The sequence below is a fragment of the Petaurus breviceps genome, unplaced genomic scaffold (assembly GCF_028583685.1).
Source record: "Petaurus breviceps papuanus isolate PSGF00001 unplaced genomic scaffold, PetGlider_PUasm1.0 90683, whole genome shotgun sequence".
Taxonomy (NCBI): Eukaryota; Metazoa; Chordata; class Mammalia; order Diprotodontia; family Petauridae; genus Petaurus; species Petaurus breviceps.
The window spans coordinates 196,649-215,899 of record NW_027187308.1 but is presented as its reverse complement, the minus strand read 5'-3'; the positions used below and the strand labels follow the sequence as shown (position 1 = coordinate 215,899).

The window sequence follows — 19,251 nt, the reverse complement described above, 5'->3', positions numbered from 1 at the left end:
GTCACTGAACCCTGTTTGCCTCAGTTTCCTCATCCATAAAATGAACTAGAGAAGGAAATGGCATACACAGTATCTTTGCCAAGAAAACCCCAAATGGAGCCACAAAGAGTCAGACACAACTGGAACAACAATTCAGCATACACCCTGTTCTTTTGGATCTGCTTTCTCTGCTCTATATCACTTTAAACATTTTTTTGAATTCTTATATTCCTCAGCCTTCATGGAACAAAAACATTTCTCTGCATTCACATATCACACTTTATTAAGCAGTTCTTGATTCTTGTACAAAAAGTAGCTTGCTGTCACTACAAATAATATTAATTGCGATGTCTCTCTCCCCCTCTTTCTCTTCTCCCTTTTCCCTCTCCCTACCTCTTTCTCTCCCTAGCCTTCTTCTTTTTCTCTAGCTTACCCCACTGGCATATTAACCAAATGGCAGTACTGTTGTAAGTGACAAAGGGAATAAATAATTTTGTTTTCAACACTTAAATGCTGAATTGGTGTACTTCTCCCTTAACCTTATTAATATATTTTTTAAAAAACCATTTACTGATTTAATCAGAAATAAAAATTATATACCAGGATTTTTTTCATTTTTTAATTTTTGTTTAGTATTTTTGAATTTTTTTTTAAATTGGGCATTGACAGTTTTCAAAAGAAATATTTTGTCATTTTCATTTTAACAATTTGATATTGAACAATATATTCATATAACATTCTATTGGAGATTAATGTTAATTCTCTAGACCTGGTTCTACTCCATGCCCTTTCTTTGTATTATATCTGCGTTATTTTTATTTATGCAAAAACTTTTACAAATATTTAGATCATCAAGTTTACAGATATGTATATACACACACATACATAAAAGATATAACCTATTCCCCTTTTATATTTATTATTTATTTTATTTCCCCTTTTTAAAATGTAAATTATTAGTCATTTAGTACTTAGTGTAGTATGAGGCAAGATCATAGTTTAAACCCACTTTCCACTAAACAGCTATCTAGTATCCCCAGATATTTCTATCAAATTTTTCCTCAGGTAATTTTTTTCTTGGATTTAATAAACATTAGAATGACAGATAAATCATGCTTGTGTAATCCATTTCAGTGACCCAGTTTTCTATTCTTTTAAAAATATGGTACTAGTTATTTTTTATGATTACTGATCTATAATTTTAGCTCTATAATGACATTTCCTCCTCTTTCTAAATTTTTCATTATTTTTCTTGATACTCTCAATTTTCTGTTCCTTCATATGAATTTTGCTATTGTTATAACCAATTCTATAAAATATTCATCAGTGTTTAAATTTGAACTTAGATTATGCAGTATTATCACCTTTACTATACTGAAACAATCCAGCCATGTATACTGAACGCCTTCCAATTATTTATTCAGCTTGTACTTTGTTTCTCTTTAAAAAAATGTTTATAGATGTAAAGGACAAAATGATGCCCTCTCTTTGTTCTGGCATATTCAAATTTATTTAAAACTTGTTTAAATGGTATTGCTTTTTAGCAATTTTTTCCCCATATAAATAAGCTGATTATTCTTGTGGGCTATTTTTTATTCTACTGCTTTACTACATATTAATTTTCGTCTTAGGTAATTCTTTGGGATTTTCTAAGTAAACAAGAATTTCAGGACCTGTGATTTCATCAGGATAGGGAGATCCAGATGACCTCCTGTTACCAAAACAAATCAACAACTGTTCTAGAACCTTTATCTTAAGCGTGCTCCTTAAGAGGTTCAGTCAAATAAATCCTAAGGATCACATGGCCAGTACGTGTCCAAGTTGATAGTGGTCCTCTTGTAAATCCATCATGCTCTCTTTCTATAGCTTTTCTAAATAAACCTATTTTTGTCCCTTAACAATTCTTATTTTTTGAATTTCTTTATCTTGACTTGTTGCCATAGCCAACATTTCTAACATTTAAAATGAGAGGCAGTGTGATATAGCAGATGGGGCACTGGGCAGAGTTGGGCAAAGCTGGGTGCAAAATCCTATACCAGACATTGATTAACCGTATAACTTGGGCAATTTACTTATCCTTTTTGTGACTCATTTTTTTTAATCTAGAAAATAACAGGGTTAGACTGGATGGCCACTAAGGTCCATTCCAGTTCAAATTCTTACATATTATGAATAATTATGAAGGAGCATCCTACCTTTATTCTTTAATTTAATGGGAACACTCTCAATAATTTTTCCCCTATGAAAATAGTGTTAGCTTTTGGATTTAGATGAATTTTTCCCTAGGATAAACTTTTTCATCCCAATGATTTTTAGTTGAACACAAATAAAAAAAATAGTTTACACCAAAGTTACATGTTGTTGTTGTTGTTGTTGTTGTTGTTAATGGCATTTCTTTACAACAATTAGCAGAAGTGTAGTTGACAAGGAAATGGCCCTGGCATTGGCTATGCCTCTGACATATATGGGCTATGAGACCTTGGGCAACTTACTTCATTTTTCAAGATTCTAAGGCAGTTCTTTATGACTATAAATAGCAGAGCAGTTGCTGATCTACATTGATACTGTTTATTTCTTTGTGAAAGTTCACTAGATCAATGAAATAAAACTGAACCAAAAAAAAAAAATACATCGTCTTCCAAGCCTTGAACTATCCTTGCATTCCTTATATAAATCTAACTTGATCATAACAAGAAATTCTAATGATAAGTTATTGTAGGTTTTAAGATAGGCTTTTATTATTGTTGCATCAATATTCATTGGCGATAGTGGTTTAGAAGTTCTGCCTCAGCTCTCAGATTTGGGTATTAAAATCATTCTTGTCCCACAGAAGGGATATGGTAGCATCTTTTTTGTTTCTGAAAAAGTTTATTTAGCATAAATTTTACTTAATCACATCTCAGATAGAATTCACTTGCAAATTACTACATAAGCACTGGTTAAGTACTTACTATGATGTGTCAGGTACTGTGGCATGGATGAAATGAAGAAAGGTAAAAATAAAAAGTAGGCAGTATAATTGTAAGGCAATTTCCAAGATAAACCAGGGAGGAGGACTGGATAGAAGTTGGAGAGGATGGAGAGCAAGAAAGAATGGAGAGCAGGAAAGAATCCTGCAGAAAGTGGGATTGGGCTGAGTATTGAAGGGAAACAAGGAAGCTGGTAGTCAAAGGTGAAGAAGGAGAATATTCCTGGCATGAGGGCCAGCCAGTCAAGCTGGATTGCACAGTGCATACAAGGGAGACTCTATATGCGTAAACAGACTAGAGAGATCAAGAACAGTCCTGGTTGTGAAGAGATTTAGATGCCCAAAGAGCATTTTACATTTGGTTCTGGAGTTAATAGACAGCATGAGGGTAGTGGGGGGGGGGAAGGGTAGGTGAATGACACAGTCAAACCAGTATTTTAGAAAAATAAGTTTAGTACAGAAGTAGAGAATGAAAAGGTGGAAAGACTTGGAGTGGTCTATTACAATAGCCTAGGTTTGAGGTGATGAGGATGTGCACCTGTGGGTAGTGACTGTGTTAGAAGAGAGACTGGATTGATAAATGGTCAAAGGATAGGAACAGGCAGTTTACAGAGGAAGAAATTAAAGATATTTATAAGCATATGAAAAAATGCTCTAAATCACTATTGATTAGAGAAATGCAAATCAAAACAACTCTGAGGTACCACATCTCACCAGTCAGATTGGCTAAGATGACAAAACAGGAAAATGACAAATGCTGGAGAGGATATGCACAAATTAGAACACTAATGCACTGCTGGTGGAGTTGTGAACTGATCCAACCATTCTGGAGAGCAATCTGGAATTATGCCCAAAAGGCTATAAATAATTTCATACCCTTTGACCCAGCAATACCACTTCTAGGGTTGTATCCCAAAGAGATAATAGAAGTGGGAAAAAGACCCATATGTACAAAAATATTTTATAGCAGCTCTTTTTGTGGTGGAAAAGAATTGGAAATTTAAGGGGGTGCCCATCAATTGGGGAATGGCTGAACAAGTTGTGGTATATGCATATTATGGAATACTATTGTGCTATAAGAAACGAGGAGCAGGTGGACTTCATATTTTCCTGGAGAGGCTTATACGAACTGATGCTGAGTGAGAAGAGTAGAACCAGGAGAAATTTGTACACAATTACAGACACAACGTATGTGTGATGACCAACTTTGATAGAAGGCACTCTTCTCAGTAATCCAGGGATAGAAGTCAACCCCAAAAGACTCATGATGGAGAGAGATGTCTACATCCAAAAAAAGAACAGAGTTTGAACTCAGACTGAAGCAAACTACCTGATCTTTTTCTTTTACTTGTTTGGTTTTGTTTCCTCTTTCCCATTGTTCATTCTATCTAATACAATCCTTCTTCATAACTTGACTAATGCCTAATGTGAAAGTACTAGCAGATACTATACTTGATTGTATGCTGCCATGGTGGGGGGAGGTAGGGGACAGGGGGCGGGAGAGAAAATTTGGAACTGAAGGAATTGTGGAAATGATCTTGTAAACTAAAAGTAAACAAATTAATAAAGACCAAAAAAATAAAACTAAAAACAAAACAAAAAAAGAGGAGAGACAGGGATATGAAGGCAATAAAAGATTTGACAAGACTGGATAGGTAAGGTAAGGAAGAGGGAGAAATTGAGGGAGATGGGAAGTAACCTTGTTATCCTGGCTAACTGCAAGATGGCAGTGCTCAAGATCATAATAGGAAAGTGGGAAGGGGGGGAGGGTTGGAAGATAATGAGATCCACCTAAGACAATCTGATCTGAGATTCCTGTGGAACATATATTTTGAAATACCTATTAGTTGGATATGGAATTGGAGCTCAAGAGAGATTACAGTGAGAGATATTTGTGTGTATTATGCATGTATACACACAAACATACACACATATATTTGGATATCTATATCCAATTCTATATAGATTATATAATAAAATATATATATTCTATTATCATCCCTAAACTGATGATTCACTTATCTCTATAATTTTTTCATGTATGCATATGTACATGTATCTGTATATATGGTAATCATCAGTATAGAGATAACGATTGAACTATGGGAGCTGATGAGACAGAACACCAAGTGAAGCAGCATGGAGGAAGAAGAGTAGAGGGCCCAAGACAGAACCATGGGGGTCCAACCATGATCAGTGCCTGACTTGGAGGAAGATCTAGAAAAGGATACTGAGAAATTAGGTAAGCAGAAGAACAAGAAGATGACATGACAGGATCACAAACCCCCAAAGAGTCCAGAAGAATCAGAAGAAGAAAGTGACTGACAGTGTCAAAAGGTACAGAGAAGGCAAGGATGGAAATGGAGAAAAGGCAATGATCAGATTTGATCAATAAGAGATCACCAGTAATTTGGGAAATAACAGTTTTGGGGAAGGGACTAGTTGGAAGTTAAGTTGCAAAGAATTTTAAAAGTAGTGAGAGGAGGAAGAAGCACTTACTATAGATGGCTTTCACAAGCAGTTTAGCTGAGAAGGGTAGGAAAGCTATGGCACGATAGCTTGTAGGGATAGGATGGAGGATAGATACATGGCCATGACTGAAGGCAGAAAGGAAGCAACCAAAAGACAGAGTAATGATTAGTGACAAAGTATGGGGAAACAGTGGGGTTAGTCTGCAGGGAAGAGAGGAGAGAATAGATGGGGTCAACAGAACACGTAGAGGTGTCCGCCTTAACATTGATAAGGGGTCCTTCTACATATGAAACTGGTGGGGGGGGGGTGGAGGAAGTAGTGGATGAAGATATCTGAATGATGTCAGACGAAGAGCAGAGAAGACTAAGGAGCCCTCAGCAAATGGTGTCACTTTTTTTTTTCAGTGAACAAAAGTCCTTAGCTGGGAGGGTGGGTGAAGAGGATGCTGTAGGATATTTTGGGAGGGGTTAAAAGGTTTAGAATAGTTGCTATGGTTAAGTGAGATAGCAAATTGATTAGTAAAGTAAAAAAGAATTAATTTTCACAAGGAAAGCTTAATTAATATCATGGAACATAAATCTGTATTAGATCCAATCAGCAGGTTTTTATGATGTTTTCCAGCTTCATTCAGCTGCATGGGAGCAAAAGCAACTGTGGGGATAACCCAAGACTTAGGTCTGGCAAACTGTGATCAGTGACAGAACAGGAGAACAAAGGATTTAAGAGAAGAAGATAGTTTTAGTCAGTGGTGTGCTGGTTGGTGCTTAACAACTGGCTCTCCAAAGTGAAAATAAAACCTGTATTTATGACACATTTTTAAGCTCAATCTGCATCAGTAACATTTTTTTCTACCACTTTCTTAAGCGTGGAAATCAACACAGAAATAAATCAAGCCCCAATTTGTAGCATTTGCTGATTTCTAAGGTGTAAATTCTCCCATGGAAAATTTTAACAGCTAGCCCCAGTATACCCCTGCATAGAGTTAAACTGATCTACCAAGTAATCAAGAAAGAAGGAGAGCAGAGCCAATGCAGAAATGACAGGAGGACACAGAAGCAAAAGCCAAAAATCAGGCTAGGGACTGTAAGACACAGGAAATGAAATGCAAGGTTATTATTGGATGGGGTTCATAAACACTGAAGCAGAACACTTACATGTCATAGTATAATCAATGGCATGTTCCCCTCTATAAGCAGCCTAGGTTGAGTACAGGAGTAGGTCACAGAGGTTGAGGAGATTACAGAATTTATAAATTAAGGTACTTAGGGAGTATCTAGTCCTGGTATCTCCCAACTTCTACCCCAAGGCTAACTCAAATTCTCATTCTAGGAATAAGGTTATCTATCTATTCTTCTGCACATCTGAGTATTTCATATTAAATACAGTCTTTACATTTTCTTCAGATTTTTCTAGGAGACAATTCTGTTTTCCTAGGCTCTTTCTTCTAGCCCAGTGATTTTTATCTGTAGTGGAAGAAAAGTAGCACAGTGCTGGGCCTGGGGGCAGGAAGATCTGAGTTTACATCTGTTCTCAGACACTCACTAATTGTGTGACCAAGGGCAACTCCCTTAACTTCTCTTTGCCATTTCCTCAACTGTAAAACAGGGATAGTAACAGCACCTCATCAAATTACATCATATTTGTACGTTGCTTAGCATAATGCCTGGAACACAGTAGGTACTATATAGAATATCATTCCCTCAAAACATTTAGAGGCTCTCAAATTCATCTTCCTGACTTTTTTTTTCCTACCCCCTCTATTGTTTTGGTTTCCAATTGTATTATACGGGTACTGTACTTACTCTCTCTTTGTGTCTCTGTCTCCCTATGAGGATTTCTTTTATATTGTCATTCATTCATTTAGAATATTTTTGTCCTTTTGAGGTAATAAAGGAAAATTGTACTTAATCATGACTCTTGCAACCTCTGCATACATACATCAACCAACCTCTGAGAAACAAATACTAACAATAGGATTTAATAAAGAAAGAAGTAAATGTGGATAAGCATAACTTCATCATTTTGCAACCAGACTTGGGACAAGGCCAAAATCACTGTTTCCTTGTTTGTCATAGTACTACCTTTCTCAGGCATATAACAGTAATAATATCCCTCAGTCAGCACTCACTATATAGGAAAGTTTCTTTCCATGTGTATATTTCAGGCAATCTATATTTTACCATGCAGGAAGAATTTAATTTGTAAGATAGAGTTCAGTTTAGGTTTTTATTTAATATTTACTATAATATTAACATAGATTTCTAAGACTCTTTGGCAGCTACATGGTATTAGGTATAAAGAGAACTATAAAAATGGCAAAGTATGATATAATGTGTTTGTAAAAAAAAAAAAATGCTTTATCAGACGACCTCTTGGTTTATGGAAGGCTGAAAAAGTCACACATACAGACACCCAGACACAGATTCACACATACCCACTCTCACACAAAATAAAACAAAAAAACCTAGATCACTCTACCTCCCATATCACTGAATTTCTTGCAAAGATGTGCTAATGTCTTTAAAAGCCACAAATTATCAACAACACTTATAGTGAGAAACTTTTGGCAGAAATGGTAAGCAAATAAAAATAAATATTGAGCCATTCATATAGTAGCTTCATGGTCAAATGAAGTCATGACTTAGAGTCTCCTTTCTGACTGCTCTTAAGCATAAGATTTAATGAGCTTCTGATTATTTATCACATGAAGATCCATACCACAAGATGAGCATTAGACAACCTCATGTGCCACCTCACAGCCAGCTGAGTGTATAAGGAAGTTATACTAGCCTCTGCTACGCATGTGTCTTACCTTGGCTCCTTCTAAAGGCAAATCATGGCGTCTATGTTTTCTCATAAGAACTTGATCAGAGCCTATTCTACTGTGCCTTCCATTTATGTTCGAACTTGCAGTAAGTCCAGGTTTGGGTGAGCCATCCCCCATGATTCGACATCCGAGCAATGGGTTTGTCCCAAACACATCCCTAGGGCACCAGGCTTCCAGGGGCATGGGCTGGTCTCTGGAAGGTACACTTTCCAGAGGGTGGAAATGTCTACTTAGTCTGTTGTCAGGTGGGATGGGAGGTGGTCTTTCAGGTGGAGGGGGTGGAGGATCTCGTAAGGGAGGCGGTGGTGCTGGTAGTGGTTTATCTTGCTTCCTCACCATGCATGGAGAAGACTGTGTGTACACATGGGGGAGAAAAAAAAATTAAGCTGTATTACATTACAAGTTTTAAAATATTTATTTTATTAAATTTCATTTCCTTGCCTTTTTCTGGTTAAAAAGCCTATTATTTTCATGAGCTATTTAATAAGATCAGAGTGGAGCATATTATATTTCTATGCCATCTGTCAACATATTCTCTTAATAACAAATTCAACAACACTGGAAGCTAAATGAGAGAAGCCCAATACAATATTTCAGTACAGCAGCTTCTGCGGTAGCAGCAATGCTCAGTATTTGAACTTAATTCTTATGGTTTCAAAAAATAAAAAAGAAAGAAGACAAATAAAAATGTCCTAAACAATGGTTCTGAATGATTAACATTAAAATAACCTTAAAAAAATTCATTTATTTGCGTATTTCTGTGATTTAGCAGAGAATGAGAAAATACTTCATTTGAAATACTTGAAAACAAATTTTTTTTTTTGCTTTTTGGAGGGCAATTGGGGTTAAGTGACTTGCCCAAGGTCACACGGCTAGTAAATGTTAAGTGTCTGAGGCCGGATTTGAACTCAGGTCCTCCTGACTTAAGGGCAGGGTACTCTAATCACTATGCCACCTAGCCGCCACCTTAAAACAATTTTTAAAAAAATTTCTGCAAGTGTGCTGTCAGTGCATTGGAGGTCCTTTTGTTTTGTTATTTCAAAACATTATTAAACATATGATCTTTTAGGAACATTAGAATTTTTAAAATTTTATTTTCCTGAATATAATGTGTTCCCCAGTAAGGCCATTATACTTTGGTATCATCAGTGAAAGATCAAGAACTTGAAAGACTGACAATTATACATACTCTAAAGCACATTTTTCAAAGAGCATACAAGGAATTCTATGTGCATTTCCAAGAAGAAAATTAGTCTGATTCACTTCGTAGAAACATGATATATTCTACTAAATGAGTCCTTATGCCTGCAAGTGATCTTTAATTATACCGTGTTGATCTAATCCAGAAGAAGATAACTTATGTTTTTAAATACAAGAAAACACCAGAGGAGAAGAAAAGGAATCTATTATGTGTGTACATCTGGCTAAATATCATAATGACCTCTAACGTTATCTAAAAACAAAGCTAACTGTCAAGAAAGAAAAATCAAAATGTATTAGAAATGATGCCTTAGGTTAGGTTTAAATTTAAGAATATTATCAAATTTTTTGTTTGCAAAAAAAGCCAAGTGATTACCTTATTACTAAATTTAAAAATTTTTCACAATGTAATACAATTTGTGGGTTTCATTAATGACATGAATTTAATAGAAAAAAATCAGCACAACTATCAGTGCATATATATATATACACATACATATATAATATGCATAATTCTTTTGCTTAATTCCATCCAAATTCAAAAGCTACAAAAATGTAAGTCACCTTGAAACACATGATTCGTTATACCTTAAGCCCTTATGCAAATATGTTGTCATCACAATTTTCCTGTCATGACACAATGAAAATGAGTTTAAAATATCATTGGCTAATAGCATATAATTTATTTTAATGCATATAATGACCTTTTAAATTCATGTTACAGAATAATTTCAAGTTGCTCTGACATTTATTTTTGCAAATCAAAGGATGATTGGAGGGACTTCCCTTCTGAAGAAAATGTAACTTCTATGGCTTATCAAAGTTCAAAATAATATTAAGAAACAGACCTTGTTTGTCCAACAATAACTGAGGAAGATGGGATACAGAATAAAAATTGTTAAAATTAAAACTTATCACAAAATAATAATCATGTTACCAATGTGCCTTTTTAGTGAAAACTCATTTACCTTTGGTGAACCAGTTGGGCTGCCACAAGGAGAACGAACTACGCCTTTCTGAATCAGATCCAGGCGAGGAGGCACCGGTGGAAGGCTAAGATGCGGTATCTGAAGGGGATCTGGAAGTGGCTTCCGTCTCTGTGCAAGAGGAGAAGATCCAGGTGATGTCACTGGTGAGTTCTGCCTTTCATTGCACTGTGAAAGAAAAACAGAAGGAGGCCATTCATTAGCCTCACCTATGAAGTGAAGGATATGACTTCTGATGCCTAAAGATGACAACTGATCTTGATAACAAAAATGCTTGGTCTACCTGTTAATGGAGCTTAGTTCCCTTTGGCTCATGCATGGGATTGGTACTCACACTGTCCCTCAAAGGCACTGTTATTTGAAGAACATATTGTTACAATGTTCCTCCTGTGTATCTTGAGATTCAGACTATATAAGTAAGGAAAGTGTAGAGTGAGAAAAGATATGGTTAGTTAAAAATGTTTCAAGAACATGCAATTTTATCAATATTGGTATTCCTGGGGAAGCTAGGTGGCGCAGTGAATAGAGCACCAGCCATGGAGTCAGGAGGACCTGAGCTCAAATCCGGCCTCAGACACTTAACACAAAAACTAGCTGTGTGACCTTGGACAAGTCACTTAACCCCAGTTGCCCTCCAAAAAAAATATTGGTATTACTTCCACTGGGGCAGTTAACAACCTTTCTACATCTTTATAGACAACCTTTCATTTTTAATATTGCCTAAAAAAGATAATTGCCATACAGCCAACCTGGAAACATGTTTTTCTGAACATAGCTAACTTGGTCCTCAAGAAACAGAGTCTCTGCTTGAAGAAATTTCAGCTTGATGGGACTTGTAAGAGTTTTGCACTCTAATGGCAAACCCTTGAAGAACACAGGGTCACTTCCAGATCATAAAGAGGAATTAGAGAAGTTTACCAAAAAATTCAAGAAAGATAAATTCCTTTTAAATCAACTGTATAGCCCCTATGAGGGAAATTATATTACAGATTTTGATCCTAGTCATCTACGTTATAACAATCACTGGTCCTTGAAGTGGGCAATGGTTTATGTCATGTCTTCCTTAGAAACATACAGTAAATACAGAGAATCTAAAATCCCATATTGAAGATGAAACAAGAATCTATTTTAATCTCATTGCATATTTGCTTTCCTCTAAGCCACACAAGTTCATTTAACTCCCAGTAGGACTTTTGAGTCACAGATATCAAGCCTCTCACCCCCAAAATAGATGTGTATATGTGTGTATGCATATGTGTATATAAACACATCAAAACATATTAAAAAGTCTCAAATTGTCTGGAATTCTTTAAAGATAGTGGAGTAAAAAAAGAAAATAGTTTGTGCTCTCTAATGATGCTTAAATAAATACCTTCAAATCAAAAGAATTTTTTTATTAGTTTGTTGATTGTATGTTAAAACTTTCTACTTTAGGAATTATCCTTACAATATTGTTGTTACCTTGTACAACGTTCTCCTGATTTTGTTCATTTTACTTTGTATCAGCTCATATAACTCTTCCCAGGTTTTTCTGAAACCATCCCCACCTTGGTCATTTCTTATGGCACAATAATATTCCATCACAATCACACAACACAACCTGTCCAGTCATTCCCCAATTGATGGACATCCCCTCAATTTCCTATCCTTTGCTACCATAAAAAGAACTGCTATAATTTTTTTTCAGGTGGGTCCTTTTCCTTTTTTAAAAAAATCTCTTCTAGATACAGATGTAGTAGCATACAGTATTTAATAACATCATTTGAAGTGTGGTAAAAAGTCAATTCTTCTCTAATAAGATAATTGGGGCCACCAGAGGACAATCTAATTCCAGCTTTTACAACGTTTAAAAAAGATTTGATTTTCACATCAACATAGTTTCAGTTTTTAAAATCAGAAACATATGGTATAATGGAAATTTTGTGTGTATAAACATTCTTATTTAGCTATACTACATATTTCTTTTTCAACCACTGACTTAAAAGTTCTAGCAGTTAAACAGAAGCAGTAAGATCACACCTCATAAAAAAAAAAGTACCAGACAGGCTTCAAATATCTCACTATATACTGTATTGACAAGTCCTTGTGTCCAACAATGGATGCCAAACCAAGGTTAAAAAAATTTAATAGAAGCACAGTGAAATTTAGGCAGACTGGCAAGAGTTCTATAAATTAGATGCTTAGAAAATTGCCTTGGAGAGTATGCTTTTAGTGGAATTAATATTTGGAGGCTACTGATGATTATTACTTGAAAAAGGGAATAAAATGATAGACAGAATAAAATAAATCTGCTCAAGTCATAACTTTGATGTAAAAGGAATCTTTGTATCTATCAGTTCAGCAGGGAAGTTTCCATGAAAGGAGATGAGGGAAGTCTTGGAGATGAAAAGTCATTCATCATAAGGTAGGTAAAATCCTACAACACAAAGCACATCTGTTGATGTAAATCAAAGCTGTTTCTCTAGTAAGAGTGCTTTGTTGACCTTCTTTAAGCAAGGTCTCTTAAAGAACAAAGAATAATTTGGAAGCATTGTTGTCACATGTTAAAAAGAGTTCAGTCAGCATCTAATGGCATCCTGTTTCGAAGAGTAATTGTTAATGCATTGCTGAGTGTTAGAACTGGGTATAAGGGACAGAATGCATAAAGCTCATCACTTTAACAATTATCTTTCAGATCCCCAGTCACTGTCCAACTTAAAAATGTTTCTTCAAACAAAAAGACTGAAGAATTGAGAGAAATAGGTAGAAGTGAATGTTCAGGATTGTAATTTCTTCAAAGAAATCAGGACCCCTAAATGTTACCTGAGGCAATGTTAGAGATATATAAAGACCCTGTTTTTAATTTAACATTTTAATCAAATGCTGATTTTCTGAACTACACTGGTTAAAAAATTAAATTTAAATGACTTTTATAAACTTTTTGATACAATTTCAATGGAGTTTTTAATGCATCCTAATTCATCAATAAAAGGGGAAAGGAAGAAATAAGGCTTGGTTCACACTGCATTAAAAGAGAATGCTATATTTTTTACCAGTAAAATTATCAAGGGAAGTTCTTTACTTCAATTTTTCTGGGAACATTTTTTAATTGGAATGATATTGACCGAAATCTTTCAGTAAAAATGGAATTTTACAGTACTTAAGCACTCTTTGCCAAGAACACCTTTCATTTCTATTCTATTCTCATGTATTCATTTCCCCTTACCTCTCTGATTCCCCTCTCCCTCTACTGCCTTCCTTTTTAGATTTCCTTTAACCTGTCAATGACATGCAGGGAACAGCTTGCCTGTCTAGTGGTACTAAGGACTAGTGGAGGCTGCCGACATCTGCTTGTCCTTCTGTTTTCAGAAAGCTTATTTTTCCTTGCTGATTTATCAGTCTTTGCAGATTGGAAATCTGGGAGTAAGCAACATATTCATTATAAAAAAGAATATTCAGTGAGAGTAAATACAATTTGAAGAATGGACAGGACCTTTGAGTTCCTAGTCAGTCATTATCAAATTCAACACCTTCCTTTTACAGCTGAGAAAATAAACATAAGGATTCTAAGTTATCCACTAGGACTAGCCAGCTTTCCTGATTTCTAATTCTACTAAAAATTAACTGCTAGTTTAGAATTGCCCACTTACCAATTCAAATTCAAATAATTATACTAAATTCTTCATATCCTAAATAATGAGCTGGATTTAATTTGTGAAAGAGATTATTAGTATAACACAGGGGCAGACTATGAAAATTCTTGGGCCAGAGTTCCAAGAAATCCTTATGATGCACTAGGAGCACTTAACTCCAAGACTAGCAGGCCCCCTGCAGCTTTGTACACATAATTGGAGCCAGGCCTTATACTTAGCACAATTCATTGTGTTCACAGAAGTTATTATGTACTGTTCTCTGAAGCACTAATTCAATTTGAAGTATTACAATAGCTGGAAGTGGATTTAAAACAGTAATTTTATGGAGGGCACACTAGTTTGGGAAAGAGAAAATAGGCTTTACTTGTTGCGTCAATGAAATTCATTGTCTGTAGCTTATTATTTTTTTTCCCAGATTCTTTATACTCTGCAATTAAATTTTCAAGAAAAGGATAAATAAGCAAATGCTGCCTTACAGACTCTAATGTAAGTTGTTTTTACAAAATCTGTAGCTATTCCTACCAACAGTTATGGCACTATAGTAATAAAATTATCCACTACTATTAAATGGTTGTGAAATTCATATTCTGTGACAATTTAAAAGTAATATTTTTAATAGGCAGTTTTGAAATAAGATTCCATAGTGAAGTCAAAATAATTGATTGTTTAAAAGAAACTATTGGGTTTAATTTTCTTATCTGGTAAACCAATGTGGCGGAAAAACAAACCAAAAAAACCCAGAAACTAAACAAAACTTAAAGAAGTAACCGGTAGTATACAGTGAATGGAGCACTGGAATTGGACACGGGAAGATCTGAGTTAGAATCTGACCTTAGATACTTATTACCTGTCTGACCACGGACAAATCATTTAACTTTGTCCCAGTTTCCTTGTTTATAAAATGGGGATAAAAAGAGCACCTACCTCTCATAATATAAAGTATGAAAGGAGCACTTTTAAACCATACTGCAATCCTTAGTGTTATAAAAATGCTAGCTATTACTATAATTATTATTATTAATTACCTGTGGCTCTAAATGATTTACCAAGACTTTGGAATATGTTACATGTTATTTTGGAAAGTAAGAAATAGATTTACTAGCTTAGTTGGTAACAGAAAATTTTGTCTCTTCTTTGTGTGAGAAGAGGCTTTCCAAGAAAGCAAGGGGAGAAGGTGAAAGGAAAATAGTCATACATTACAGATATGAATTTGTAAAGCTTTGAATTAGAGAAACATAGTAATTTTTTCACTGTCTCTTTTAAGAGAAAGCCATACTTAAGTATACTCAAAAGAATTTCATTATTATCCCTTCCCAATTCAACTATTTGGCTAATTAGTTATCCTCCTGACTAAATTTGACTCTTTAAACTCCTAAGACCATACACTTCAATGATGCCATCACAAATATTCTAGACTCCCATATCTTCTTAATTTTCCCCAATTCCTCTAAGGAAATCCTAGGGGCAACTAGTTGACATAGTAGATAGAGCACTGGTTCTGGATTCAGAAATATCTGAGTTTAAATTAAGCACCAGATATTTACTAGCTGTGTGACCCTGGGCAAGTAATTTAACCCCTGTCTGACTCAGTTTCTTCCACCATAAAATGAGGATAATTGTAATAATACCCAGCAATACTGTGTGGACCAAATGAGATAATACCTGAAAACAACAGAATGACTGACATCACAGATAATTAATGTTTCCCTTTCTTTCTTTCCTTCCTTCCTTTTCTCCCTCTATTCCTTACTTTCCTTCCCAATTCTAGATGAACCTCACTCTTCATTCTTCTCCCTTGTGGTATCTAGGCCACTGAGTGTTGTCAAGTTTAAGTCAGAACTGACTTGGCCCATAAAATCCTTGTGGATCTTGATCCTTCCTAAGGCAATTTAGATTTTTTAGTATCCTTCATTCTAAACTCTACATGTTCTATAAAAAAACTGGGGGATCATAGTCTTGGAGCAGGAAGAGACTTCGTAGTTATCTAATCTGATTCCCTTTTAAGTAAGTAAAGTACAGCCTAGAGCAATTGTAATTTTCACAAGATAATACAGATAGTAAAATAGCAGAGCCCAGATTCAAAGCCAGGGCTTTTGACTCCAAAGTTAGTATTCTTTCCATTTCATCACACCAAATGTCTTTCTTCAAATGAAAATTACATTGTTTTAAAAATAAGAATTAAAAAATTTACTAATATTTCTTGCAACCTACATTGGTGGCAAGGGCATTACAAATCACAGGCCCATGAAACAAAATAGGAATTCAAAATTAGAGTGATTGATAGTACTAAAATTATATTAATATTTTATTCCTACATAAACATATAACAAAAGCCACCAAAAGAATACCTGAAGAACCACAATATACTTGGAAATAAATGATTTTGTGGACTGTTGAAAAATTAGACCTTTTATTTCTTCTAAATGAAAACCACTAGGAAGTGACTGATGTGCCAGTCAAATAACAGTGTATGTTTGAGAAATTAGTGATGCTTATTCTGTTTCACCAGTTCATGCCCATGCCATATTTATTTTCCCCCAAGCGACAACCACAAGACTTTGTCTGATTCTTCCATTTTATAGATTAGAAAGAAAAGACTGAACTGACCTGCCAATGGTCACATAGATAATGAGTAGGAAAGTCATCATTCAAACCCATGTCCTTTTACTCTCACTTCAGGGCTCTTTGACACATAAATGTGCAGCTTTCCCTCATAATTTTCATTGTACTTGTTCTCTTCCCTTCTCTGTCTGCTGAATTCCATTCATCCTGCAAAACTCAACTTAATCTCTCCCTCCTGCAGGAAGCCTTTTCCCAATTTCCAATGATTTGATTTAAAGTCAAAAACAAAGAACAAAAAAACTGCCACCCCTGGATTTCCCATAGCACTATGCATTCCTCTACTGCACTTAAGTAACACTGTGTATTATACGAGTTATTCACATTCATGCCTGTATGCTCTCTCAAGTAAGGATCTGTGTCTTAGGTAAAGTTTGCCTTTCTCCCAGGGCTGTGCACAAAGGCTTTTTTTCCTTTTTAGGTATATAACAAATTTTGACTGATTTATTTATTTATTTTTTAATCACACCTTGTCCAGATAAGGAAGCAATAGCCTCTAGGTGAAAGATCTGGGGGACCATAAAGATGGCACTAATACTAATCAGTGGGAAAAGCTCTGTATTTGTGATCTTGTTTCTGACTCTCATTCATCTGAAATGTCTCTCTCTAAAGTCACCAGTGACCAATCTAACAATCTTTCTCCATCCTAACTCTTTCTGACATCTCTCTGTGCATCAGACACTTGCTCACTCATTCTGAAAACTCTTTCCTCTATAAGTTTTCATGATACTACCCTCTCTTGGTTCAAAGTCTGAATGATTTTCTCAATCTTTTTTTGCTAGATCGTCACTCAGGTTGGCCCTACTAACAGTAAGTATGCACAAAGGCGTTGCACTAAGACTTTTCCCTTTTCTATTTACACTTTCTCACCTGGCAGCCTCACCAGCCCACAGGGGTTAAATCATCACTTCAATGTAACTGACTCCCAAATGTAGAAATCCTGCACTAGTTTCTCTCCTAAGGGCCAGTCCCACCATCACTGCTTATGAGACATTAAGAAATTAATGTTCCATAGCAATCTTAAACCCAACATGTCTGAAACAGAAATCATCTCTACCCTCCAACAACAGCCACCACCATAACCACAAGCACAACCACAATCAAATCACCTTACGTACAAAACTTCATTTTTTACTGTTAAGGGCATTACTACCCTTCCAGTCCCTCAGGCTCAGAAACTCAACGTCACTCTCAACTCCTCAATCTCACTCATCTCACATGTCTATTTCCTACCTACCATTTAGAGCCAAGATCAAACGCTATCTCTCTTCCAGGAAGCCTTCACTGATACCTGAAATTGAATGCATCCCCTTCCCTCTAAACAACTTTCATTTAATTTATTCAATAAACATTTATTAGGTTGTCTGTATCTCTCCTGTGTGTATGTACATATATATATATATATATAATGTTCTGCCTTATGCTATAGATATTTATGTGCATGTCTTAAATCCCCTATTAGACCACAAAGTTTTCAGAGGCAAACTGTCCTAAACATTTATATTCTTATATAATCTGAAAGTACACAAATAATAAACATTATTTGCATTAGGTAAAGAACCACTAAATAAAGTATTATATAATGTTTAAAAGAGATGGCATATCATTGTGGGTACAGGGCTAGTTTTAAGAGTTTCAATCCTGGTCCAAATAGGCACTCCAACAGGTAGTGATCATGAGCAAGTCACTATCAGTATTCTAAGCAAATCACTAAGACCATAAATTGTAGTCACGTTGATGATATGCATCACTGGTGAGAATTTATATCCTAGGAGCTCCCAACAAAAGCACTGTCATAATTCTAGAACCTTCCCTGTACCTCCACCCTGGAAAGCATTTAAAAATTTACAAAATACTGAAAAACTAAAAAAAAAATAATAATCCACAAAAAACAAGAAGGATATGAAAGCAAAATTAATCAAGCAGAAAAGGAGATCCAGAATCTTAAGGAAGAAAATGACACCTTGAAATATAGAATTGGGCAAAGTGAAGCCAGTGAAATTATAAGAGATCAAGAAGCGATAAACAAAATATGAATAATGAAAAAAGGGAAGAGAAAGTGAAACATAAGAAAAACAACAGATTTGGAGAATACATCAAGAAGAGAAAATATAAAAACAATTGGACTAACTGAAAAGTTACAATAAAAAAAGAACCTTGATACAATAATACAAGAAATAATTAAAGAAAATTGTTCTGAAGCATTAGAACAAGGGGGGAAAAGTAGAAATAGAAAAATTCCATCAATCATCAACTTAATTAAAGAGATCCCATGAGGAAAAATCATAGGAATATCATAGACAAATTCTGAAACCCCCAGCTCAAGGAAAAAAATATTAAAAGCATCAAGATTAAAACAATTTAAATATGATGATGCCACAATTAGAATTACACAAGACCTGGCAATAGAGACATTAAAGGACTGCAGGTCTTGGAACACAACATATGGAAGAACAAAAGAACTGAGATTCCGGCCAAAAATACCATACCCTGCAAAGTTAAATATTATCCTGAATGAAAAAAAAGTGGACATCTGATAAACACTCAGACTTTCAAAACTTTGTTTAA

At 35.1% G+C, this 19,251-nt stretch overlaps 1 protein-coding gene across 8 annotated transcripts in view; it reads right to left on the bottom strand.

Annotated features, from left to right (window-relative positions):
- CBLB (Cbl proto-oncogene B) overlaps positions 1-19,251 on the bottom strand; it is a 226,288-nt gene that overhangs the window by 51,772 nt on the left and 155,265 nt on the right. For 7 of the 8 annotated variants that reach the window (XM_069065293.1, XM_069065296.1, XM_069065299.1 and 4 more), the window contains exons 11-12: positions 10,415-10,600; positions 8,232-8,597 (exon numbers count right to left, since the gene is read on the bottom strand). In XM_069065293.1, the coding sequence (XP_068921394.1) occupies positions 8,232-8,597; positions 10,415-10,600 (552 nt within the window). The remainder of the gene's footprint in view (positions 1-8,231; positions 8,598-10,414; positions 10,601-19,251) is intronic. The other variant, XM_069065297.1, reaches the window with a different exon arrangement.